General features: G+C 37.9%; 1 protein-coding gene across 1 annotated transcript; it reads left to right on the top strand.

The window, feature by feature from the left end:
* The first annotated feature begins 1,807 nt into the window (after window positions 1–1,807).
* Window positions 1,808–22,583, top strand: apbb3 (amyloid beta (A4) precursor protein-binding, family B, member 3). The gene is made up of 12 exons (XM_052587742.1): window positions 1,808–2,270; window positions 9,334–9,521; window positions 9,638–9,708; window positions 12,897–12,948; window positions 14,263–14,409; window positions 14,495–14,622; window positions 17,750–17,864; window positions 17,980–18,067; window positions 18,160–18,243; window positions 18,583–18,698; window positions 18,961–19,140; window positions 19,294–22,583. Exons 1-12 carry the CDS (start codon window positions 2,222–2,224, stop codon window positions 19,516–19,518), a joined length of 1,443 nt encoding a protein of 480 aa, XP_052443702.1. The 5' UTR covers window positions 1,808–2,221; the 3' UTR covers window positions 19,519–22,583.
* The last annotated feature ends 4,598 nt before the right edge of the window (window positions 22,584–27,181 follow it).

Genomic DNA, 27,181 nt, shown 5'->3' with positions numbered 1-27,181 from the left:
GCATATGTTTGTATTTATATATACATAATAAATATACACAGTACACATACATATGTTATGTAAACAACTTTTTTTATTTTGGATGCGATTAATCATGATTAACCATTTGTTCAGCAGTAGTTATTTTTCAGATTTATATTAAATTCATAGAAATAAATTTGTATTAGTAGATTGTAAACATTAATGCTGAACTAAACTGTACTTTAAGCTAATTTCTAATAAAACTTGTAAATACTGTTGAAATATATTTTTAATTACACAAATTGTAATGAAGTTGCAATTTAAAATTTAAAATATTATTAATTTTAAATTCAACGTCAAATAACACACTATAGTTACAGCTGTAATCAACTTTATATGTGCTTTAGTATTTTGGTCAAACATCACAATTTAATTAATTAATTAATTAATTAATTAAAACATGATGAAAGATTAGACCTATTAATCACAATAATTTAATATGTACTTTAAAGCACTAAAACTTTTACAATTTGACATTACTGTATTACAACAAAGATTGTAAAGAAGCATATTTCAACATTAAAATTTAATTTAATTATATTATATTATTTCAACATGGATGTAAACTATTTCATAACCTGCATGAACTATGGTTTAAACATGCATGTATAAAATATTTTATCATTACATCAGCCTGTTCCACTGATTATAGAGTGTCTCTGCTCGTTCTGCAGAAGCAGACAGACGCTCGCGACAGAGAAGTTGTTGCCACGGCAACCAAAAGGCTGATGCAAACGGAGGCTGGACGATGACGGACTTCGCTCGACTTCATGACGGGAGGAATTAAGGTGGACCAACACAACGCAAACCAAAAACCTTTACACGTACACAGCTCTTTATCTATTCCTAAATAATAGTTCCCGGGCGGCTGCATGAGTCATTAGATTAGATTAGATTAGATTAGATTCAACTTTATTGTCATTATGCAGAGTACAAGTACAGAGCTAATGAAATGCAGTTAGCATCTAACCAGAATTCATATTAGTATGAATTCAAAAATGTGAATTTGCTTTTTACTCTTCACATTACAGATGGTGAGTCTCTGCCTCACTGTGTGGAACAGATTGGAGACACTAATTCTTCTCAGGAACACACGTCACAGTTTGTGCCGTGTTTGATTAATGAAAAATACTATTACCCGTTTTGCTGAATATATATATATTCATATTCATATTAGTATGTTATAATACCCGCCTCAGTATTTAGTAACATTAGCTTGCTAATCGCAGTAGCCTACAACACATCCAAAGGCGTAACGTACTTAAATATTTCCCATAAACCTTCTTATGAAGTCTAATGAAGCAAGTTACATTCATTTCTAATATATAAATAATGGCGTAATATAAACTATAATAGCGTATTCTGACCCATATTATTTTGTAACAATAAAATAAAGGGCTTTTAAATGTGCTTAAACTACCTACAGTGTCAAAAATGTGAATTTGCTTTTTACTCTTCACATTACAGATGGTGAGTCTCTGCCTCACTGTGTGGAACAGATTGGAGACACTAATTCTTCTCAGGAACACACGTCACAGTTTGTGCCGTGTTTGATTAATGAAAAATACTATTACCCGTTTTGCTGAATATATATATATTGCTTTATGTATCTATTTAGAATATTTAGTTGTACAGGGAGCAGACGGCTATGTTTACCCCAGCAGTTTGCTTTCATCAGCTGTATGTTCAGCCATCCTTAAGGCACCACCATGGGCTGGGGGGGCAAAGAGAGGGAGCGAGAGAGAGAGAGATGGAGGGACGAAGGAGGGGGGAAAGCTGCAGGCATTACTGAATTACAGAATCCACAGAGAGAGAGAGAGAGAGAGAGAGAGAGAGACACACAGTTACAGAGAGAGAGAAAGAAGCGATCTCAAAACAGCATCACTCTCTGCTAGACAGTGAACAGAATAGAGAAGAGAACAGAACAGCGTGATCGCACAAGCATTAGACAGAAAGACAAAGATATGAGGTTGATTAGACAGCAGTGAAATTACCTGAGGGCAAAATAGAAGAGTGGGAAAAAAAAGAGTGTGGCTTTTAATCCTCTTGGCATGCGAGTGTATTCCTGGCTTTTTGGCAACTGAGTGTGTGAGTGGTCACCCTGTGTGTGAGTGTGTGCTGCAGAGTTTGTCAGTGGTGTTGGGACGCTTTGGACTGGAATGTATCTGAGTTAACCGCTGGGGGCTTTTGGGAAGACACAATGCTGGGAAAGGATTACATGCTCGCCATCATCATCGTCAACTATGACGGTAGGTACACAGATGCATCTGCACTTTCCTCTGCTCTTTGTTTCTTTGTCACTCTCTAGTTAGCGTGGGCTGGAGGTGTCGGAGTGAGCGGAAGAGTTTTCTATCCTCTACAGGATCGAAATCAGTCATTGTCTGTTGTTCTCATGCTCCACTGGTCACTCATGGACTTTACCTACAGGTGATGTGTCATACTAGACCCACCCCACTTTAGTGAGATGGACTTGATTTTGCTGGAAGGAGATATGAATCAACTGATTTTCACACTCGAGAGCCACACAGTCTAAAAGAAGTAGCCTGTTTAAAATATTGAAAAACCCATAGAGGACCATGTATCCATGCGTTCGTGAACAACGTCACCTGTGCGCTTCTGTTGGGATTATGCATCTGTTGCAGGATTAGATTATGGAAACACAGCAGCATAATTTAGCCCACACAACATTAAGCATCAGATAGACCACTAAACTCCTCCCCTTTGTGAGTTCATGTGGTAAAGCTAGATATTTTTACAGTTTGGGGTAGAATCATGATTTAAACAAAGAACTTTACCGAAGAAATCAGTGTTTATTAAAAAAAAAAAAGTTCAACTGCCTGAGATGTAGTATCAAAGCTGATACATTTAGTGCTAAAACTCTTATAATTAAAAGGATCTGCCTTGAGATCTTGCTGAAAGTTGATCGATAAAGTATTCAAATGAAACTTTCCAGATGATGGAGCATTAGTGGGATGATTTCTTCATTTTTGCTTTCATAAAATCCTTTTAATGGGATCAGAGCCTGTTGTTGACCACTAAACCATCACATTATCTCAATGTATAATTCTCATTTTCTGTTCACAGAACAAATCTTCATAAAGTGTGACATGCTAAAAACTTGATTTTGATTTTATTATTGATAATTCTTTCTAAAATTATTATTGATATATCAATTTTATTTTTTATTTAGAGACTACCTGGAAGATTTGTAAAAAAAAAAAAAAAGAAAAAAAAGAAAGAAACATACATATAAAATATAAATTTATGCCACAACATAGGTTATGTTACACCATAGGACCTTTTAAAAAGAACTAGTGACGAGTTTGTTTGCATAATATACATAATATATCACAGGGCCTTAAAAATAGCATTCTTCTTATACGTCCATGTAAATTTGAACCTAAAATCTTGATGTTTGCTATAATAAAGAGGACACCTTGTGCGTCAAGTACCCAGTGTCTGTAGAAAGGCAGAAACTGTCCTCACCGCGTACTCTCCACGTCATCGCTCTTAAAATAACTTCTGTTAAACACACTGAGAGGGGGGTGTGTGTGAGAATGTGTTTGTTGTTTGTGTACGAGAGACAGTGAATGATGGAATTGCTTCTCCAAAAGCAAAGGCATGGACACCAAGGCATTTAGACACAACGCTGAGCGGTGCTGAGTTTACGCTGATGACAGGAGCCTCTGTTGATGTACAGGAATTGATTGCATTTGCGTCAAATCGTTCTGGCTTAATCAATTCTGCTGTACTTTCAGTTAGTGAAATACTGCCTGCCTCGTGGATGTCTTCAAAAGGACGCCTCAAATAAAACGCTGTGTCTTGCTTCTTGATTTATTGAAGGGCCAAGGATTAAGTTCCAGATGGACATTTAGATCCACCTCGAGTCTTAATCTTCCCAGTCTGACCTCACACGGACATAACTGAACTGGGATTATCTGACCACTGACATAACGCCATTGGGATTATTATTTTTTTTTCCAGATGTAGCTATAATTATCTCTTTCTGCTTCTCTCTTTCTCTCTTTTATCCTGACAGAGTTTAAACCTTGACATAATAGAGCTTTGTCCTTTTCTTGGCGCTTTACAATATTCCCCTTTTTCTCCCAATGGTGCCCCTTGATCTTTTTACACTAGTTTATAATTGTTTTTTCTGTTATTAAAGAACTATTTTTATGTAGCAATACAACTGCTTTACACAGTGTTCATTCACATTAAATGTCTAGAACCACAAAAGCAGGACTAAAGGTGCCATTATATTTACTATAGCGAACTTTGGTCAGCGAAATCGTAGCAATCAGTGGGATAAGAGTGACCCTAACCAAAGACTAAGAGTAGTCTAATGCATTTCTGTTTTCTCTCTCACTCTCTGTGTAACATGTATTTACATCATACTTCTTCTTTACTCTAAAAGTGGCTGAACTGGAAGGTGAAAAAAATCTATTGATTGCAATCAGTGCAGTAATGGTGCCTTTTATTACAGTTGTTTCAGTGGCTCATGGGAATCAGGAGTGGTCAGTTCTGATTGGCCACGTGAAAGCTTTCTGGTTAAAGACACAATTCAGGCAAATGTTTTTTAGACTCTGCTTGCAGGCGTTTCTCAGGCGACAAAGTGCATCAAGAACAGCGAGGGATTGTCAATGGAGAATTCCCACACTACTTCTTTTATGTGCTTGTTGTCAATCTCAAGAGTGATTGGGTGTTGAATAATGTGTCCCGTTTTACTGTTCGAGTAGATTTCAGTAATTAGTGGTGTTCGAGTTGTGAGCTTCGGTATCGCTTAAACAGGTTTAATGCCAACTCATGCAGCTTCTTAAGAAGAGCTGCTATTTCTTTTCTTTTTTTCTGTTCATAATATAGAAGATGTGAGACTAATAGGTTGCTTACAAAATAAGAATAATTTTGTAAGCAACCACTTTACAATGCCCTTGGAATCATCCAGAACTTCCTGATAACTGTAAAACAACAGGCTAAATACCATTAAGAGCACTTCAAAAATGTAACCTGATTTATGCCATTCAGAATGTATAGCAATGGCCTGGCAAGCACCCAAACACAACTTTGCAGGAAATGTACAAATATTCCCAAACATTAAACTCTGAGATACAGAGTGCCAAATAATAAGCATATATCAAGCTTTTTCAACCTTGTAAGACTTACAGTGATGGTTTCTTACACTAAATTGGACACATACACAAACAAACGCAGTCCCTATGTAGCAATTTCTATAGGGACTGATCAGGCAGTAGAAGTTTTCTCAGGAGATCATCAATAATTCACAAACATCCTCTTCTCAACCCCCCACCTCCCCTGCTGTTTTCAGCATTCAGTCTGTTGTTATTGCTTCATCCTCATGACATAGCCTTGGAGTTGTTAGTGGGTGCATGATGGGAACTGCGGCACCACCTACGTGCGTAAAGCTGTGATACCACAATTACAGGAAGTGAGGTCGGATCTCACTGTAGCTGCATTCCAGTACGCTTATTTAGTTTAATAAATAAAGACTTTTTCTTAAAACCACAGACTTGCATCTGAAATCCATCCATCTATAGTAAATGATATGATGAATTGTGTAATATGTGTTGTAGTACTAGGTAGAAAGGGCATTGTTTGAAAGAGATTGGTGACAGAATAACAGATGTTTTGTATATTAGCAACCATTCAATTCTTGAATTATCCATCAAGATTTATCTATTGGCATCTGAGCCAGAGAAACAAGGGATAACCAATGAGGCATCTGTGTTTGAGCATGCATCCATTGCACCAATAGTTAAACTGCCATCAGCTCCAAACACAGACAGTCTGCAGACATAATTCCAGGTGCACCCTAAATGGGGACCAGAATTAGACTGAGAATAGCTTTTCTTCTTTCTTCAGCCTTTTTCTGCCTGTGTTTTATTTCAGCCTGCTGACAGCATGGCTAGCCATCCAACCCAAAACACTAAAAATGTCATGGCAACACAGCATGATTATTATGGCCTGTCAGGAGCGGAGGCGAGGGGCGGCTTGTGAAAAAGAAAGGAGTTTGATATGGGTATGATTGATGATCTCTTGAGAGGACCAGAGACACACAAACACTAACAAAGACACTCACACCCAGACTCCTTTACGATGATGCACATGAGTTGAATAAAGTAAAAAAAAAAAAAAAAAAAAAAAAATTGTGCTGAGACACGAAGATAGTTAAGTTAATTATCATAGTTTTATAGTGATTTTCCATATATAAGACTTATATATTTATATGTTTGTGTATAATTAAATAAGTTTTATGATGACTCTGAACACAGCTCACTCAATCGAAATGAAAAACTGTATATATTTATAGTTATATTATTTATTTATTTATTTATTAGCCAGTTGTTTAAAACTTTTCTGGCAGTCCTGTCTACTAAAGACATGCATCTTTTGAGGCAGAATATTAGCCTCGAGACTGTGACGAGCTTAATTGGACTGAAGCAGATTTGAGGTGTTGGTTTAGAGGTTAAACCATTGTGTTGTAAGATTATTGTGGCTTTAACAGGACTCTATAAGCTCTCAAGTTAATTTATGCTTTAGAATAATTTTTTTATTGTTAGTTCATGTTAACTAATTTAGTTAACCTCTTAACTGCCCCCACCCCCCCCATGAACATAGACGTGAAAGCACACAATTCAAACTTAAATTGTTATAATTCATAAACGCTTATGAATACAGACCAAAGGTTGGTCTCTTTTTAAAGAGGACAATCTGAAAATTATTGCAGAATGAAATCATTAAAAAAAATTGAAGCAAATTTTATATAAAAGAAATATTTTCCAAAGAGATATTATTTATTAAAGTTAAGATTCTGCCACACACCCCAAAGTGGCTCATTCAAACACGCCCCCACGTCTACATCACTATGTGGAAAAATTTGTGTAATGCCCCCATCCAAAAGAAAGAAGGTGTGGTTTCAGTAACTGCAGTTAGTGTTGAAGCAGCCATGTCAGGGAGATGCTGTGTGTATCTAGGCAAAAGCACTTTATTTGGCCTTCCGAATGTAGATATTCATACAGCTATGTTCTGTTATTAATTTAAGTATTTGCTATTGAATGTTCAAATGCAGAGTTGTGCCTGTCGCGTGTGTGTGTGAGAGAGAGAGAGAAAGAGAGAGAGACTTGTTACTCCTCCCTTTATCCTTCCGGAGCTCCCCCGTGGGACTCGAGACCGGTGAGTGGTGCAGGTGTCGCTCATCTTCCATTACTCCACCGGCTTCTCTCCGTTCCCATGGCTCTCGGTCCCGCTCCACTCATCACAGAAATCATTTTCAAATCAAGCTGTTTTCTGTTGGCCAACATGCCAGATTCACATGTAAATTGAGTGGGAAGATCTTTTGCCCTCATGCAAATTAAGCCCACACGACCACGACCACCAAATATTTTTAATAAATTCACAGAATTCAACAAACTGTGTTATGACTGAACCTTTAAGCTAAATGTGGCAAAATTGTAGGATTATTGTTTACATTTCTTAGTCATTAATCATTAACTTAAATGTCAGATTTTTAAAAATTGTTTTTATTATTTTACAGTGTAGCCAGAATTTCATTTTCAGTAAACGATGGAGGCCCTTTGTCAGAGAAAGAACTTTAAAATGGCAAGTTTATTCATAAATTGAAATGTTGTGTTTCACTCATACATGTGCGCATAAAACTATTCCGACCAGTGTATAGAAATCACAATAGTTCCCTCAAAAAATTTACAATTAAAATTTACATTTTCTTAAGGCAGCACATGAAAATTCATGTGCAAATGACATTTGTAAAATGTCACCATGAGACTCACTGTCTCTTTCTTTCTGTGTCTCACTGTCTGAATGTCAGAGGCAACTCTTATACTCGTGCCCAAGCAATCTCGTGTCACTACTGACCCAGTTCTAGTGCTGAAAAACACACATTTTCAGTGTTGTTTTCTCCCCAAACGTCCCCTCCAGCCTTCTGCACTGTGTTGTTTTTGAGAACGGACAGGGCTATCCAGATGCATTGTGTTAAATGATTCTCTCGGGCGAGAGATAAATTCAGGCAAATATAATTCAGCAGACACAGCTGCTCTTTCCTGCTTTCTGTTCTGCCAGCAGCCCTATGCCTGTGTCTAAAGCACTAAATCATCAGGAGATCTGACAGGATGACTTTGACATGCATAAAAGCTGTGAAAACTTACACAAGGAAAAACCGGCCAATTGGCTGTAAGCTATCTTACCATAAAGAAGTGAAAAAAAAAAAAAAAACATTAATGACATTAAATGTAATTTTACTGTACAGCACTTTAAAATGTTTTTTTTTTTTGGAAGAAAGATAAATGATACAATTTACTAATAATTAACGGTATAATGTACAGTTTAAATCCCAAAGGTCCCTGTGTGGCTTTACTAGATTATTTTCAATGTTGCCCTGAGAATGGTTTGTCTTTGTGTGTATGAACTCTGATTCATCATGAACTATATGGGTAGAACTTTTAAAATATACTTAATATATATAATTTCTATAATATAGATAATTTCTAAAGCATTCACAATTGTGTATTTCTGGTCACCACGACTGATGAAAAGATGGATTTTTAAATTACAACAGTCACTGCTGGGAAATTGTTAAATAGGCAAAAGACGGAGGAAAACCAAAAACTCTGCAGGACCTGGAGGATTTCTTTGAAGAATAGTGGGCAGTTTCACTCTTCAGAATAAACTAGGTTCTCATAAATAAAACATCACAAAACAAAAAATAATCTAGAAATCAACGCAAAGTAAGAATGAACAGGGTCATTTTTATAAAATCAGCTATTAATTTGTTTTCTGGACTATATGTAAACTCCTTTTATGTAAAATATCAGGCCAGTACTAAATAAAAAATAACACATATTTTGTATGATGCCTATTATTTTGGTAAAATAATTAACATTTTGCAGATTCTGTCATTTTTGGCCACAACTGTATGAAATGTCAGTGTGAAAGAGACCGAGTGGAGATAATGGAACATTAGTCCAGCCCATTTTTAATAAGAGAGAGCTGCTTTTAGTTTTGACCTCATTTTAGGCTGTGTGTCGTGTGGGCAGATTAGGGCCTGGTCTGTCTCTCATGAGTAGATCTGAGCCCGGTGACCTCACCTCGGGGTGTGTATGCCTCACTGAATCTCTCTGTGTGTGTGTGTGAAGGCTGCTGGCTCTGTGTTACTTGGTGGGAATTGTAACATGGCACGTTTACAAGAATCTTTGTGTGCTGCCCTCAAGTTAACATGCATTTGAAATGCTAATAACATATTATAAAAATACAGATTAATCCAGAAATCCGATCTCTGTGCAGATGACATCTGGAATGATCAGAGTCTGGCGATGGACTCAGATCTGCCTCCTGGATGGCGCACCATACGTGACAGCACTGGCACCTATTACTGGCACGTGCCCACGGGCGCAACACAGTGGCAGCACCCCTCCTACAGTGCAGAGGAGGAACAAAACACCATTAACGGCATCACTGCCAGCCAGATCAAGGTGAGATACTCTGATCTATGTGTGTGTGTGTGTATGTGTGTGTGTGTGTGTGTGTTAAAGTGGTTTTGTGGATGTTTTAGTCAGCTGTCACATCCCTATACTCTTGATTTTCTCAGACTGCAGCAGATGGCAGACGGGAATCAAGAGGCAGACTGACTGAAAACCCTCTGCCGTCTCTGAGCGAAAGGTGAGGGACTCGCACCTGCGCTGAGGACACGAGTTAGAAATATTCCAGGCTCAACAGATGGGAATGTTGTTCCAGGATAATGACTGGCTGTAAAACAGTCCACTTATTACACAACATCTTCACTTTCGACTTAAAAGATTTTATTATGTGGGAACAGAGATACTGTAGAGTGCTCAACAGACATCTTTTATTTAATTTTATTAAACAACATCAACAACAAAAAATCCCAGCAATATCAATAACCAATGAGATGAGATAGCAATGATTATTCATTTATTTTTAGGGCTAGATTTACTAAACAGAACATTAGCGTGAGAGCACAGATTCTTAAAAACACTGATGGGAGTGAAAGTTCTACTGACAATGACATACTTAAACATGCCAAATTATGATTTTTTTTTATTTTCTTTTGTTTTCTTAAATGCTAGTAATGGGTTTCCATAATATTAAATGGAGAGACATTTTTACTTTAAATCCCCTGCTTCTCAAATTTTTCTTGTGAGAAAAAGACCCCAGTAATTAACCACATTATATGTTAACAGTCTCATTCATGTACATTCTTATGTCTCCTAAGGAAATTGAGGAGAAACGTAAAGTTGACAAAGTAGAAAAACGGAAGTATGAAAAAGAAACCTCTAAGCTATTCAGTTTTCTTCTGCTTAGTTGCACAGTTCAGTGGGCAGTTTTTAACCACATCATCTTATGTTTGACCAATCAGGATTAAGTATTCCAGAGTGCCATGTAAACAGTTTCTACGTATTTAATGAAAGTCATAAAGGACATGTCTTTAAAGTTATTTTTATACTACAGAATAGTTTGTTCAGATGTGTCAACAGACACAAAATAATTGAGTAAAAACGTGTCTCCTACTAATTTGTTGCAATTGTTTTAATGTGCTGGGTGTAGTAACACATTACCCATGGACTGTGTCAATTTGCATCCTTGATGTAAATTAAAGTCTGGCACAGATTTGCAGCCAGACACACACACACAAAAACTAAGCCAAATTCTCCTTCTGGTGAGAAAAAAAAAAGCATTTTCTCTCTGTTTCCCCTTTTGTTTAATCCACTAATGAAGCCAGGAGACATTTATTTGAACAAACACGTTCTTGTACCTGAAGGTGGTATTACACACCTGGAGTACTGTGAACAGATGTGGTCTCCACTGTCTGCTAGTGGAAATGACGAAAGCAGTCCTGCTTTAGACAGCCAGTCAGGTGTGGCCTGTACAACTGTAAGATGGAGAGTAAAACAGGCCATTTTGCCTTTGGCTAACCTCCAAACGCTGTGATATCAGGCCATGAGGTCCCAGTCACACTAATGCTTGAACAAAAGCAAGCACTCACCTGGGGAATTGAGAACGTTGAGAAGCGTTTTCCCTCACTTTGTGGTGCTAAACATAGTCTTTGCCAGTGAAGGACAAAATACTGTACACACATTCATTTAACAGGCTGGAACGTGCCCTTATTAAGTGTCAGGTTTGTCATTGACTGACCTTTCTTCTGAATTTGTTCGGAGAGCTGAGACTGGCTGCTGCTAAGTTGTTTGGGAATTGTTGACAGCTACAGAGAAGGCAATTACCTTCACTTATTTTGTCAGCAGCTTCAGGCAGCGTAAAAAATTCCGGCACATTAAGTTTCTGTCCTCAGTATGTGTTAAAGAGCACTGTTTGTGTACTTGAGCAAAACAAAAATGAATCATTTATTTTTCATTTAATATTCAGTTAAATTACTTACTCAGCTTAATTTGTTTTTCAGTTTAATGTAATATTTAGCTTTAATAAAATATTACAATTATTTTTAAACATATTTCTCACGAGACAAAGAAAGTATGTCTTCCAGGCTTTTAGAACAAACCAACAGTATGCAAAAATCGACTTTGGCGTCCATATGAAACGCACATTTTTGGTGTGCATATAATACGCAATTTTCATGTGCATATTATACTAAATTTGTTGGCATGCATATGATACACAGTTTTCACCTACATGTGAGACGCATCCATCGCGTAGCATATACAAGCCAAAGTAAAAAATTTGCATAACAATACCACAGTTCGTTTTTATTTGGCGTACTATTTTTACGAGATCCTGAAACAGGCCCAGATTGGCTAATCGGGAGCAATGGGGGAATTCCTGGTGGTCCGGTCTTGTCATGCCACTGGGTTCAAAGGATGCCTATATTTAAGACATCAAAGAAGTTCCGCGTATGAAAGCTATAATGCAGTTTGCTCCGTATTTGCAGGCATACGCCATATGACTAGACCAAAGTTTACTAATTGACTGAGCCAACATAAAAAAATAAGTTACCGGTACTCAATGTAAATGAGTTATAGTACTCATATTTATTGATTTCCTCAAATGGTTTGAGTTACCATAACTTATCGGGTTTTACAGTATATCAACAACTGTATCCAGATCCTAACTTTTATAATAATATTCGATCCCACTTTATATTAGGTGGCCTTATACAGTGTACTTACATTTAAATTAATAATTTGATACAATTCACTTATTGTGTATAAACGTGCTTTTACATTGTACTTATATTTTTAAAATACCTGCATGTTATCACATCTGTAATTAATTTCTGTAATTACCATTATAATTAATAATAAACCACCCTTAAACCTACCCATACCCTAACCTTACTCGTATCCCATCTCAATAGCAGCAAAAGTGTTTTGCAATACATTATGAACACAATAAGTACATTTTACTTTTTTTGATGTAAGAACATAGTAAAGGACACCTAATATAAAAAGGTGATTATATGAAATGTGATTATCCATTATTATTTTATTTTGAGACAAAATACCCAGTCTAGGGCTTTTCATTTTATAGCTCTATACTATATAATTTTCCTCTCCGAGACCGCTGTTTATTATAGGTAGGAAGTATATGCAAAATGTTGTGACTTGTTCATAAGAATTTATGCATGAAGCTGAGAGTGATAATTACAGGAGCTGTTTCTTGTTTACAGGACAAACTACCCTAGCGGTCTGAATAGCCTTGTCTAGAGTATAAATGAAAGTGCTTTCAAAAGAACACCAAACAGAAAAATAACCAAGTGTACAGCATCTCAGGACTTAATTTGTATTCATGTTTTTTTTTTTTTTTTTTGCTCAGATGAGCCCAGTATTTAATTATGAGTCATTATCATAATGATGTGCTCTCTTGCTCTACTTCAGGCCCTCCTGGCAGGAAGAGTATTTCTGTGCCAACATGGATCCAGACTCCAAGGTAGAATCTTGCTGTGTGCTGCCCTAATACTGTTCAACATGTAAAATGTATTACTGTTTTCTCTGCTATTAGTCGCTGTGCCCCACAAATATCACAAAATATAAATAAATGCAGAGCACGTCTTGAGGCAACCACTGAGGGTGAAAGGAGTTGGAAAGGAGCATCAATCAGAGCATGTTTAGTGATGCAGTAGGGTGTATACATGCCTGTATGTTGGTGGAGTGTATATAGAAGGTGGGGGTGGAGGGCTACGACCTCTAAATGCACAAGAGATGCAATTTTAAGACACAGCTTTATTGAGTCTGTGTAAAATGATCCACGTAGGCTGGGTCATAGATATAAGCTCTATACAAAACATTTCGATTTCCATCAGTCACCAGGCTGGTAAACGTGCTAATTTGATTCCCAGGAGTGAGCCATGAACAATTATTAATGTGACTGTTAACCCCAGGATGCTTCCAGGAGCTAATTACTGTAACGTGTACTGTGAGTCAAATTTAATAAAATCGTCTGCTAAATTTCTACTTGCTTACTAAGAAATATTTAGGTATGACAATATGAAAAATATAAATGGATGTTGTCCAGAATGTCAACTTGAAGTACAGGCCAAACGTATGCGACGCTGTCCTTCTCATTGAAGAGTTTGGTATAGAAAGCTCCTTTCAGTTCAGATTAACAAACAAAAACGGTATTTCTCTCGTAGTTGTGAAATCATATCTCACAATTTTGACAATATATGTCATAGATGTGACTTTAAATATCACAACATGATTCTATTTCTTGTAATTGTAAGTTTATTTCTTGTAATTCATGACTAAATATCTCACAATTGCGGCTTTATATATCACTATTGTGACTTTAAGTATTACAGTATGACTTCATTTCTTGAAATTGTGTATTTCTTGTAGTTGTGACTTTTTATTTTGCGATTGTGACATTATTTCTTGTAATTGCAACTTTATTTCTTGAAACTGTATAACTTCATGTCATAATTGAAGCTTTATACTTTACAGTTGTGACTTTAAATATCACAATATAACTATTTCCTGTAATTTTGACTATTTCTTGTAATTGTGTGAGCATATATTTCACAGCTGGGACTGAATATCTCAATATGACTACTACTTGGATTGTGTCTTTTTATATAGCTGTTTAGATCTTGCAATTGTGACTATTTCTTGTAATTGTGAATGTATTTCTTATAACTATGACTTTATAGTATATCACAATGTGATTGTATTTCTCACAATTGCAACTGTATCTCTATATTGTATATTGAGTGCTGTTAGGAAAATCTATGCATTTGTCTTTCAGTGTTTCGCTGTGCGCTCACTCGGCTGGGTTGAGATCCCTGAGGAGGAACTGACCCCTGGAAAAAGTAGTCTGGCGGTGAACAACTGCATCCAGCAGCTCTCTCACAGCAAAGCAGAGGGCCGGGACGCAGTGGGCGCCTGGGGAGAGGTTAGAACCGACTGGGCTCATACAAATAACTCAGAATAGATGAGATGTGCGCTGTTTTAATTCAGACATGTTTGTGTGTGTTCAGGGTCAGGATATGATGATGGTCCTCAAGAAGGACACTCTCAGTCTAATGGACCCTGTGGACCGCAGCCTCATCCACTGTCAGCCCATAATCAACATCCGTGTATGGGGGGTGGGCTGCAACAATGGCAGGTACTTTGTACTTGTTCTATTTCTGGGTTTAAAATTCCAAAATTTTTCCCATTTTCAATGGTATCATAGATGAAATCTGGATTTCCGCAGAGACTCAGTTCACTACAGTTTAACAGAAAATGTTTAGCCTGGAAAATGACAAATGGCCAGTAAACCCCTTCAATTCAGTTATATTTCCCCATTCAGTGACAGGCCGAGACAGGTCTTTGAAAACGAAGAGCTTTTTTTTATTTACAGCTAAGCGGAAGCCCATTGTAGCTGTTGTGACTTTCCTGTAAAACACACAGAGATACGTAAGATGAATATTGGCCATCCATGCTATAATAGGATGTTTTACATGAAATGTGCTTTTGTTTTTGATTTGTTTGTTATTAAAAGCTGTAACTGGCTATAGAGTAGAGTAGCTCCCCTTGTGAAAAAGAAGTGTACTTAATTGTATTAAATGTGCACTTCAAGTAGTGTACTTCAAATCCTGAAAGTGTATTTTTAAAAATAACTTATTGCAGATAAAATAATGTCCACACAAAAATGTTGAATTCTGTCATCTTATACCCATATCTAAACCTGTAAATATTGAAGTAAGTGGGAAACTAGTCACTAGTATCTTCTTTTGTGTTCAGGTGAGTAAATGATGACAGAATTGACATTTTTGGGTGTACTATTCCTTTAAGTAATTTGTTTTAAAGGATATCCTTTCTTTAAAGGGGTCATTGGATGCTACATTCACTTTTACAAGTTGTTTGATCTGAAATGTGTGTTAGCAGTGTGTGTACACAACCACCCTATAATGAAAAGATCCACCCAGTGATTAGTTTATCATGTTAAATCATTTCCCTTTCTCATATCAAGCCATTCGCAGACAGGCCCCTCTCACTATTATTAATTGACACTAGCATGACCCGCCCTGAGTGAGTGTCATCAGTCTGTCATTGTTTCACCGCCGGAGCAGTTGCAGACAAGAATGTTTCCTAAATGATTGAGGTGTTTTGTTGTCTGATGTAATAATGAACATAGCAGTCATCATTTACTCCTGACATCTGAGCTGCTGAAGACATAGTGGATTACCTTTGTTTTTGAAAAGAATGCGGTCCCTGATTTACCTTATTGTTTTTTTTTTGCTAATCATTCGTGATCCATCTTCACTTACAGCAAGGTTCTTTTATGAATCTTTGCAAATCACCTTTCCTCATAAATTACTATTTAGTCTAAAAGACTATACTAAAGCATAAAATACCATAATATGTTTGCAGATAAGTAAACAGTCTCATGAGAATGGCTTTTTCACCCCACAGAAGAGAGGGGCGGGGTGAGCAAAGCTCATTAGAATTTAAAGGAAAATGCACTAAAACTGGTTGCTGAAAACAGAGCTGATTTTGACAGCTCTGTAAAAAAGGGTGTTGTTTTACACTACTATTGAGAAATTTTAACAAAAGTATGTTATAGACCTTTCATTATTAAGACCCTAAAGAATCAACTTGTGGAAAATGGGCTTCCGATGACCCCTTTAACAAGTACTCTTTTTAAAAGGATGCTAAATGCACTTCTTTTTCACAACAGTCTTGAGCTTGCGAAGACGTTTCACGCGTTTTTGCATTATTTTGACTATTGTTAACCCTTTTTCCTTTTTCTTTTTTAAACCGCCACTCGTGAAAACAGAGACAGGTAATAACTGCACTTTTTTTCTTTTAGAAAACATATCTCGTGGTGTCTGGGTTCCATTGTGGTCTATGAAGTACAATAGTGCTCCTTAGCCATGTTATCTTTCATTCTTTTACCGTCATGGTTCATCTCAGTTTGTGTAATTTGTACTAAATTGCAAAACAAAATCATAAAATACAACGGTTTTGTCATTACTGAAGTACTAAATGCAAAAAAATATCATAAACGCAACCGTTTTTCGTTGACTGAAGTATTGATTTGCTCTGCATGTCTCCAGAAATGCCTTCCCCAGTGTTCAAACAAACAATAAATGCAGATTATTGACCAATCTAATTAAAAGGATTTATTTACATTTTGTTTGGACATGGGGGGGATTCACTAGTTTGTAATGGAACCATCAGTAGAGCATGTTGGCATGTGCCAATGAGAGATAGTCTTTGCTAGATGAGAGACATTTAAACCTTATATATATTGTGACAGTGTGCTCAGATCCAAATCCAAAAATAGACCCTTTCAGTCTAAATAGCTCCAGCTAAGTGTAAGTGTGGAACCCTGGTCTCTTTCTTTACTGAGATCTGCATGGGCTGGTGCAACAACTCTGTATTCGCACAATGAAGGTTTCCATCTCTCTCTTTACTGCCCAGACAATTCATTTGTTTGACTTGCATGTTCTCTCTTAAAAATTGAAAGCAAACGAGTGCTGGATTTCACGAGCGCTGGTATGCTGTGTGAGCTTGAGCCACAGGCCGTGTGAAGCACCACTGCTCTATATTTCTCCAATGTAATATTCATGAATGAAATATTCTCTTTGATGGAGGCAGCATGCAGCATTAGCTGCAGTATTGGTAGGCCCGTGTCACTGCGTTGCCTTTCGGGAAAATCATACTGCCCAGAAATGTCGATCGAACTGTATTTCTAGAACATTGACATCTGATACTGGCGAGTAAAGTAAGCTAAAAGAGACATTCTGAGGTTAATGTGAAGAGATTTAGTGAATAACAAGATAGGTTGAGAGATTAGAGATGGTTTAGTGTCATTTTGTAAATACCCAGCTTGCCAATGTCATTTCCAGCTAGCAGTAGTTTGTGTCCTATTTTATTTTAGCATTTTACAGCTCTATTCTTAGAAGTCCTGCTCACTACTGTGGCCTTTCAGCGTGCTTATAGCAAAGTCAGAAGCAACTGAATTGTTATGGTGCCACATTATAGATTAAGTGTCCAAATAAGAGTTTATGATATACTGTATACACTACTGTTTAAAAGATTGAGGTTTGTTATAATGTTTTTTTAAATTAATTATTTTATTCAGCAAGTATAATGTGTTATTTTATTCAGTCATGAAATTTATGTATTTAGATTTTTTGTGTTATTTGTATGTGTGTGTAGGCTTAGTGTTTCTACCAGGCTGTTAGAATAAGCATGAAAGTGACTGTGATGAGTATTTACTCCAGTCTCCTGGTCCTCTGTAGGGACTTTGCCTTTGTGGCCAGTGATAAAGACACCTGCATGCTCAAGTGCCATGTGTTTCGCTGCAATGCTCCAGCCAAGACCATTGCATCTGCCCTGCATGAGATGTGCTCCAAGGTAAGACCACACAATCCTGTTAAAGCTCATAATTAACATAATATCATAATTACAAATGGCCAGATTTCAAAGTCAGTGGATTACAGCGTTGATTGTGATCGGTCTGCTTCCACAGATCATGTCAGAGAAGGCAGCACTGCAGCCCTCTATGGCCCGTTCTCTCACCATGGAGAGTATCTCCCCAGAGGACTTCCCCCGTCAGGGTATGACCCCTGCAGTCTTTTTGAGAAAACCCGAGTGGTTGACTCTACTGTTATAGTCTTTCATGAGACTTGATGTGTTTAATGCTTTCCAGTTGACTTCCTGGAATCAGTGAGGCAAAGGGTGCAGAAGTTTGAGGTGGAGTACATTGGAAACCTGCCTGTATCCAGAGCAATGGGTGAGTGGGTTTTGGGCAATTCAGATGCTTAATATGAACACATTTTACACTCTATGAATGAGTATTTGCTGAGTTTTGCTCTTTAATACTCTTACAAGCTATTTTTGAAGAGTCAAACATGAGCACAACAGATTGTGGATCCAGTCTGGACCAGTATCTAACCGTTTTCTAACAGACCAGTGGTTTTAGCTGGCTATTAAAGATTAATATTATAAAACCAGGTTAATTGTTATTTTGGTGGCTAATGTATAGAGACCTGGAAACCCTAGCTTAAACAGCCTTTAAATGTGACCCTGGTTGTGCTCTATCTTGTAAAGGTTTTTGTGTATATGCTGACAGGAATGGAAGTGTTGAACAGAGCTATCGAGAGCATCATGCACTCCAGAGACAGAGATGAGTGGGAGCCGATAGTCATCCATGTGTCTGATACAGTTATGTCTTTGTGGAGAGGAGAGGTGAGTATATGAGAATACTGACATTGAGGCATTTTATACTAGGAATACTAGTGTACTGCATACTGCACAATTTGTACTGTATACTGTTTTTTTGTTGTTTTAAGTATACAACGCATTTACGGAGTAGTGTACAGAAAAATTAGCATACTATGAATAGTACACATATTTATATACTACAGAAGTAGTGTGAGTAGTATGCTTTTTTAATGTAAACATGGTCTTCCTGTGTTTTACTCTTTCTATCCCGTTTGCTTTATTTCAGGATGGAGATGACCCATTTTGGGAAAGCCAAGTACGTTACTTGACTTTCCTAGGTGTGGGTCATGACACACACACTTTCGCAGTCATAGTGGAAGCAGGAACCCAGCGCTTCGAGTGCCATGTGTTTTGGTGTGAGCCCGATGCTGGGATCCTCTCTGAGGCAGTTCAGGCTGCATGCATGGTGAGGAAATACTTTTAATTGAATTGACTTTCACACTACAAATATCACACACAGCATTCATAGTTTCATTGCACTGATATATAATTTTGTTCAAACTCTTGAATGTGTTCGAAGTGCAGTATTTCTGTTGTAAATATCTGGCGCCCCCTCCAGGTCCAATACCAAAAGTGTTTGGTTGCACAAACTCCTCCTGTGAGGTCCAAAATGTGGCGGGCAGGCTCCAAAGTCAAACGAGCCAACTCCATGGATAGCTCCAGCTTCCCGCCTCGGCACCAAGGACACACACCTTCTAAAATGGCTTCTCCCGGCGTGAAGAAGGGCATGCTGGCATTTTTTGAGACATTCCGGAATAAACATTCAGCAGTATCCACACCCTAACAACAGCAACTCGGTGAGGGGGTTTGAGGAGGGAGATATGAGGAGATGGAGAGATGGAAGGAGTAAATTAAACATTAAGCCTAAAAAAGTTGAAGGAATATCAGTATCCTTTGCCTTTGGCATTTTTAGAAAAATCCAACTTAACTTCCCCAGTATGACCTCACACACACACACACACACACACACACAAACACCTATTTGCCCTTAATAAGAGTGTTTTGAGGATTAATGTATCGGAATGTAGGTGTGCAGAACAGCGTTTAAATGACATTGAGGTGCTGTGCTCTCACATTCCAAAAACTGACAGAACTCCAAATCCTCTGTAACATAAATACTGTTATAAAACAGTCCACAAATGTGATTGGTAAAAGGCTCATTTTCACCACACAGACCGACAGGGATTTTCAGGTTGGTCGACGTCTGGCAGTGCAATGTGAATTAGAGTACACATTCTCTTGGACTTTGTATCACTTCACTTGTCTATTTGTTCCAGACAGAATGTCGGTGTATATTAGTGGTGGGGATTTTTCATTGACTCGTTCTGCAGGCTACACTGTTACGGTAATAGGTGGTGAGAAGTAAAGAGTGTTTATGGTACTTCGGTACCAAGTCGGTACTAAAAAAATTTAATGTGACGGTACCAGGTTTCTTTACCGGTAGTACCGAGGTCCCGTTCAAACCCAGTTCAGCGCTATGAATTCTGCGAAGCAGAAAACGAGGACGGAATCTCAAAATCCAGTCACGAAAATGAAACTTACATTTTAATTTTGACAGTCATGGAATTTGTCAAAGTTAGCATAAATTAATCAAATCAAATCTCCATATGGACCAGTATCTAAATATTAAGCAGCAAAAGTTGTTTGAAATATGAATCCGTGTTCTGCGTGTCTCTGTGTGAATTAATGAATGGCAGAGACGTGCAGGTTTGTTTACTACATAGACTGAAGCGCATGACGCTTGCATTAATTTCAGCATCTGAGCTTCAGAGTTCTCTCTCAATCAAGCGATCTGAACTTTTCAGTTCATCTCAATGGACGCACAGCGCACCTGTATTTGACACTCTGTAAACTCTTTGTGAAGGCGCACAACTCACCGTCGCTTTACTGATAGCGCTGTTTCTCACACATGCAAAGAGAGAGAGGGAGAGAGTCTTACCACGCTGAATCGACACGCTATATGTAAACTATTCTTTGTTGTCTTCTCCTGTCAAAATAATGGAGTTCATTTAGAATTATTCAACTTTTTCGAACAAGCAGAAGACATACCGGTTTCTCCTGTAGTGGGCGGAGCTGACGTGCAAATGGCAATTTCATTGGCTGGCACTGATTTAGTACCGTCCCTGTTTTGATTTCAGCAAATCAGTTTGACCGAACCCAGACAACGTGATTAATATTCATGAACCCAGCAGCTCATCAGTTCATAGTGCATTGTATGAAAGTGAAAGTGAAGTGACATCCATACTCAGAATTTGTGCTCTGCATTTAACCCATCCGAAATGCACACACACACAGAGCAGTGAACACACACACACACTGTGAGCACACACCCGGAGCAGTGGGCAGCCATTTATGCTGCGGCGCCCGGGGAGCAGTTGGGGGTTGTCGTGGTATTGAAGGTGGAGAGAGAACTGTACATGCACTCCCCCCACCCACAATTCCGTCCGGCCCGGGACTAGAACTCACAACCCTTCGATTGGGAGTCCTACCCTCTAACCATTAGGCCACGACTTCCCACATTAGTATACACATTAGTATGATAGTAGAATTAGTAGTAGTATTATCTTTTAATAATAATTAATATGGTCTATTACAATTTTTTTTTTTTACAGAAACCCTCAATGACCAAAAATATCTTAAGTATCGCCACCATTCTTAAGTTCAGTCAAAATGACAAATATGCATTCATTAGGCCTAAAGGTAAAGGCATTGTGCTAGAACTATTACTATTATTTAGTAAAATGTATGTGATACTACTACTACTGTTGAAAAAATTAATAAAACTTTATTTTTTAAAGAAATCAATCACAATATTTCTTCCATGTTTTAATTTTAAAATCAAATCCCCTTTATTTACCAAAAATAAAATGTGTTTAAATTTCATAAATTAAAAGACAAATTAAATTTGGGTGAAACTTGTTTACTGTTTTTCATAATTATATAACTTGTAGAAGAACTTTAAACACAATTGTAAACAAGTATAAAGAATGGCATTGGTTTTATTTTTAGTGCTAAAAAGTTATTTTTTTTAATTAGAATATTTTTGTGTTTTGCTTTGGTACCAAAATTGGTACAGAGAACCGTGCATTTTCACTGGTATCGGTACCGAATACTGAAATTTTGGTACCGTGACAACACTAGGTATCGCTTTACAATAAGACCTCATTAGTTAACCTTAGTTAATACATTAACATTCACAATAAGCAATAGCTACATTTGCTAACAAAGTTATTAATCCTTGTAAAAAAAATAAAAGTCTTAGTCCATTTTAGCTCATTAAATAACACAATTGCAATTTTGATTTTGACAACGTGTTATTAAATATTGGAATACCTCAGATTTATGAATGTTCAGTTATAACGAATTAACTAATGTTAACTAATGAAGCCCTAATGTAAAGTGTGAACGAACAATAAAGAATCAAACCACTTTCAAACAATATATAGAGCATTGTGTAGTCCAGATAAAAATGTAAAAAAATAGTTTTAAAATAAGTAGCCTATTAAGTCTAAATATTTAAGTATTTGGCGCTGTGATGAACACCATAGCAAATCCACAAACCTGAATGGCTATTTAAATTATTTAAATATGTTTTAGAAAGTAGCAGCTGTTTTATTTCCAGGGTAACTGGCTGCATTATCTGCAGTTTAGCGCCATCTGCTGTCAGAGAGTGAATGTGCTTTCATTCAGCTCGTCTCTCATGTGTTCCTCCATGTGCTCTTCATGCCTGCTTGTTTACCATATTTTTCGGACTACAAGTCGCACCTAAGTATAAGTCGCATCAGTCCAAAAATACGTCATGATGAGGAAAAAAACATATATAAGTCGCACCGGACTATAAGTCGCATTTATTTAGAACCAAGAGAAAACATTACCGTCTACAGCCGCGAGAGGGCGCTCTATGTCTTCAGTGTAGACTACAGGAGCACTGAGCAGCATATAGTGCCCTCTCGCGGCTGGAGACGGTAATGTTTTCTCTTGATTCATTTTTAGTTAATTTCTCTTGGTTCATGTCAAATTAATTTTGATAAATAAGTCGCACCTGACTATAAGTCGCAGGACCAGCCAAACTATGAAAAAAAGTGCGACTTATAGTCCGGAAAATACGGTACATCAGCGGCTCTTTCACACATGCTCTTTCAAGCAGCATACAGCGGTGTTGTGTATTTTGACCAGTTGATGGGAGAAGCATTCTTAAAATACATCCCAAATTCTGAATAATTTATCATGTATAATTATTCACGGTATTTAGAAGTGCCCATGATAACAATATTGTGCATATTCATTAACATGATATATGCATTACCGAATACCAGCACATGTCAAGTCCAAACACATCCTTTGTGATACTTTGAAAGGCCTGCACACTCATCTGTGCATGAGATGGAGCAGAACATGGAAAATGTATACCTGGGCTTTTACTTTTACCTATATTTTTCAAGCTATCAAATGTCTTACACATGTGTTATTGTTGTCACATAACTTCATGCGGGAAGAAAAAAACCTGTATGTGAACAGAACATCGGTGTTAATGACGAAAATTATGTAATGCTGACTGACTCTCGTCTCCGTGAACTGGAGTAGAACGTGGAGAAGTATACTTTCTGCTTAAGTCGTTGAATCATTGACTCAGCTGTGTGTTGCTCAGAGACACAACGCTTGATTCTGCTTTCAACTTTTTTCATTGGCTAAGAAATAGAAATGAATCATTTGAACATCTAAAATTTCTGCGACTAACGGTATGTCGTGCAATAAGATGTATATCGCAGTTGAACTGAAATGTGTGAAATATTTTAAGTACAAGTATTGGTGTACAGTGACCTTATTCTTGTAAGACTAGTAGATGGTAGAGATTTTCTGCTTAGGTCACATTTATGTTCAGAAAGTAAATTTAGCTTCAGACCTATTAGGAGTGTCTGTATATATTAACAGTAAAAAGTTTGTGAAAAAGGATGCTGTTTGCTGTTCTAATACACCTTTAACATCAAATGAAGCTTTAGAATATTCAAGGTCGTTACTCCATCTTGAGCAAACAGAGCAATTTTCACACACAACAAACCGACCTCAGTAACATATTGCTATCAGTGCGAGAGTTGTACTTTAGATAAACCCTGCTTGTGTCACTATAATTGTTTCTATTGTGAGCCCAGAGATGCAGATGAGGAGATATCAGTGACCCCAAACAGAGACATTGCTTGTCATCATAACCCTTCCGGTGTGTGGAGTCCTCAGTTCAGTACCACCGTTGCATGATTTTGCACATGCTTTGAAATTCGAGGCTTCGCTTGGGTACTTGAGAACACAAGCAGAATGCGTTGGAGATTTGAGAACTAGCCAAGTATGTACTTGGATACTTTTAACACAGTAAAGGTGCAGTCACATTTGAGCAAATCTTCACAAGCAAAATCCAGTCATCTCAACAGGAATCCTAACAACTGGGAATTTTGTGTAAGGATTCAAGTGTTGTGGATTCACTACTTGGTTTGAAAGTGACTTTTGTGTGAGCTATATATTATTGCTACACCTTTGAAAATGGACAATTCCCTTTTTGCCTGTGAAATTTTGCTTATGTGACTATACCTTAAAAACATTACACGATTTACTCCCAAAGGCAGTGTAAATCTTGATGATGAAGAACCCACGGGAAAAACTCTTGAGCCAATATATTTGCATTCATGTGATTGTAATGAGCTCTTTTTAAAGCACTTGACCTCAGTGCATGTTGATCTGAGACGCCCACAGGCACTTAAGCACCCACACGAATGCCATTGAAGGAAGTTATGTGATGCTATATCTAATATATGCAACTGCTCCTCCCCTTCCCTTACTTACACAAAAAAAAAGAAAAACAAGAAGAAGAAAAAAACATATTATATCACAAATGAACTCAGGTCTCCTTTAATGCTAAAACAAAGGGGGAAGTATAGAAGCGGATGACTCTTCAGCATGTAAGATCATTGACAAGAAGCCTTTAGAAGAGACTTTGACTGATAGTCTTAGATAACGTCATGTAGCACCTTGTGTTTCTTAATTTTTGTCCTATTTATACTCTGTAAAGAAATCTTTCTCTATATATTTGCAGTATTTCAGCACAAACTAGGATGTCATGTAAATGGTTTTGTATTATTCTTTGTGTTTGTTATTATTGCTGTTATTAATCAGAATGACATGCCTGCCCGAATCCACCGTTTGGTGGAGTGTTTTGGGACATTAAACTGCTTGAATCTCTGGCTCCGTTGTCATTCATTTTTGTGTCAGTGTCTTATTTAGATACCGCTTCTCCTTTCTTTTGTTGAGGGGAAAAGTGTCCAGAACAAGCAAATACAGTGCCCTCCATAAGTATAGGCACAGTAAATACAAAACTGTGTCAATAAGTCTGTAAATATGATTAAAAGATGAATATGAGACAAAACTACAGAATGTCACATTTTACTATTTTGTGATTCAACACAAAGATGTTTTACTAGCTAAGAATTTCAGCACTTTTAGAGTTTCATCTCCCTATCTGATGTTACTGAAGTATTGCCTGTCTTTCTAAGTGTTCAGCTGTGTCCTGTCGCATTAATTGTCCAGATATATCCATTGCTTCTGCATTCTAAGTCTTGCCTTCGATGATGACACACACAAACCAGGATGAAGATGAGGAAGCCGACTCTGAAAGAAAAGCAAGCAATTTGGATGCTAAAAAAAAAAAAAAAGAGGAAGTCAATTAGAAATATAGGAAAAACACAGAATTACAGAAGCTACGCAGCAAGGTGCAAACCTCTGATCAGCACCCAAAATAGAAAGGCAAGATTCTTCACAAAGATTAACCATTATCTAAATGTTTGGAAAGCAAAAGTGTGGAGAAAAAAAAGGTAACTGCAAATGATCCTAAGCATACAACTTCATCTAGCTTGGTGGAGCTGGTGTCATGGCAAGGGCATGCATGGCTGTCTCTAGAACAGGACTTCTTCATTGTAATGATGACTTAATGTATGATGGCAGTAAAAGAATGAATTTGGAAGGGTATAAATCTTGGCTACCAATATTCAAGAAAATGTCACCAGACTCATTAGAAGGCACTTCATATTGGATAAGGACAATGACCCAAAACACCCTGCCAGTTCAGTCAAGGACTTTATCAGGGAAAAGAAATGTAATGTCTTAGATTGCCCAAATCAGTCTCCAGATTTAAATTTGATTGAACATTAATTTCACCAGCTGAAGAGGAGACTAAAGACAGAAACTCAAAACAAGCAACAGTTGGAGTTGGCTGCATTAAAGGCTGGGAAAAGCATTTCAATACATAAGACCAAGAGTCTGGTAATGCCTGTGGGTTGCAAACTGTGACGGCTGGTGAAAGACAGTCCGGAAACAAATGCGAGTTAACAGGATTTAATGAAATGAAGACAAGTAGAACAATGATACACAAAGACGATGGGAAGATAACACTCCAGGGAGACGGTGGTTGGTGAGAAATCCGGCCTGAGGTGGAGTGTAGGTGGGAAGTCCGGGTCTTGGTGGCGTGAGGCAGCAGGAGAGAGTGGCACAGGAACTGCGGGGAATAGAGCCGAAGGTAAGTGTCCGTGGCTGAGTGATCGTGCGGAGAGTGGATGAGGTTCTAGGAAAAACACAGACATCCAAACGCAAACTAACACTTTAACCAGACGGGGGTAACACAACGACATGAAACAACGATCTCACAAACACAAGACGTGAGACAAGCCATATATATAGGAGATGAGTAATGAGTGGCAGCTGTTGCTGATACAATTAACGGAGACGCCCACAACTAATCAGTGCAAACGCAGAACACACAGAATTCACCACAAAGTGTAAACAACCCGAGATCACGGTTTACCAACCGTGACAGTACCCCCCCCCTCTAAGAACTCCTCCTGGAGTTCCCAGAAGGGCCTACCTGCTGATTGAATTCATCAATAAGGGAGTGATCCAATATGTCCCTAGCAGGTACCCAACTCCTCTCCTCCGGACCGTAACCTTCCCAGTCCACCAGATACTGGAATCCTCGTCCCCTCCGTCTCGAGTCCAGAATACGATTAACCGAATATGCTGGTTCCCCTTCTACGAGACGCGGCGGCGGGGGAACCGGAGTAGGCGGATTAATACGTGCATAAAACACGGGTTTAATTTTGGACACATGAAAGGCGGGGTGTATCCTCTTGTATGCAGGAGGTAGTTTGAGGCGGACTGTCACCGGACTAATGATCTTGGTGATAGTGAACGGGCCGATAAATTTGGGAGCTAATTTGTTAGAAACGGATCGCAATGGAATGTTACTGGTAGAAAGCCACACTTTTTGACCCACGACGTAGACGGGAGGCTTTGACCGGTGGCGATCGGCCTTGGCCTTAGTGCTCTCCCTCACCCGGAGCAGAGTCTCACGGGCTCTGGTCCAGGTGCGGTGGCACCTCTGGACAAACGCGTGAGCGGAGGGGACCGTG

Source organism: Carassius gibelio, chromosome B21 (genome assembly GCF_023724105.1).
Source record: "Carassius gibelio isolate Cgi1373 ecotype wild population from Czech Republic chromosome B21, carGib1.2-hapl.c, whole genome shotgun sequence".
In the NCBI taxonomy this organism is placed as follows: domain Eukaryota; kingdom Metazoa; phylum Chordata; class Actinopteri; order Cypriniformes; family Cyprinidae; genus Carassius; species Carassius gibelio.
This window is presented reverse-complemented; position numbering and strand designations above follow the sequence as displayed.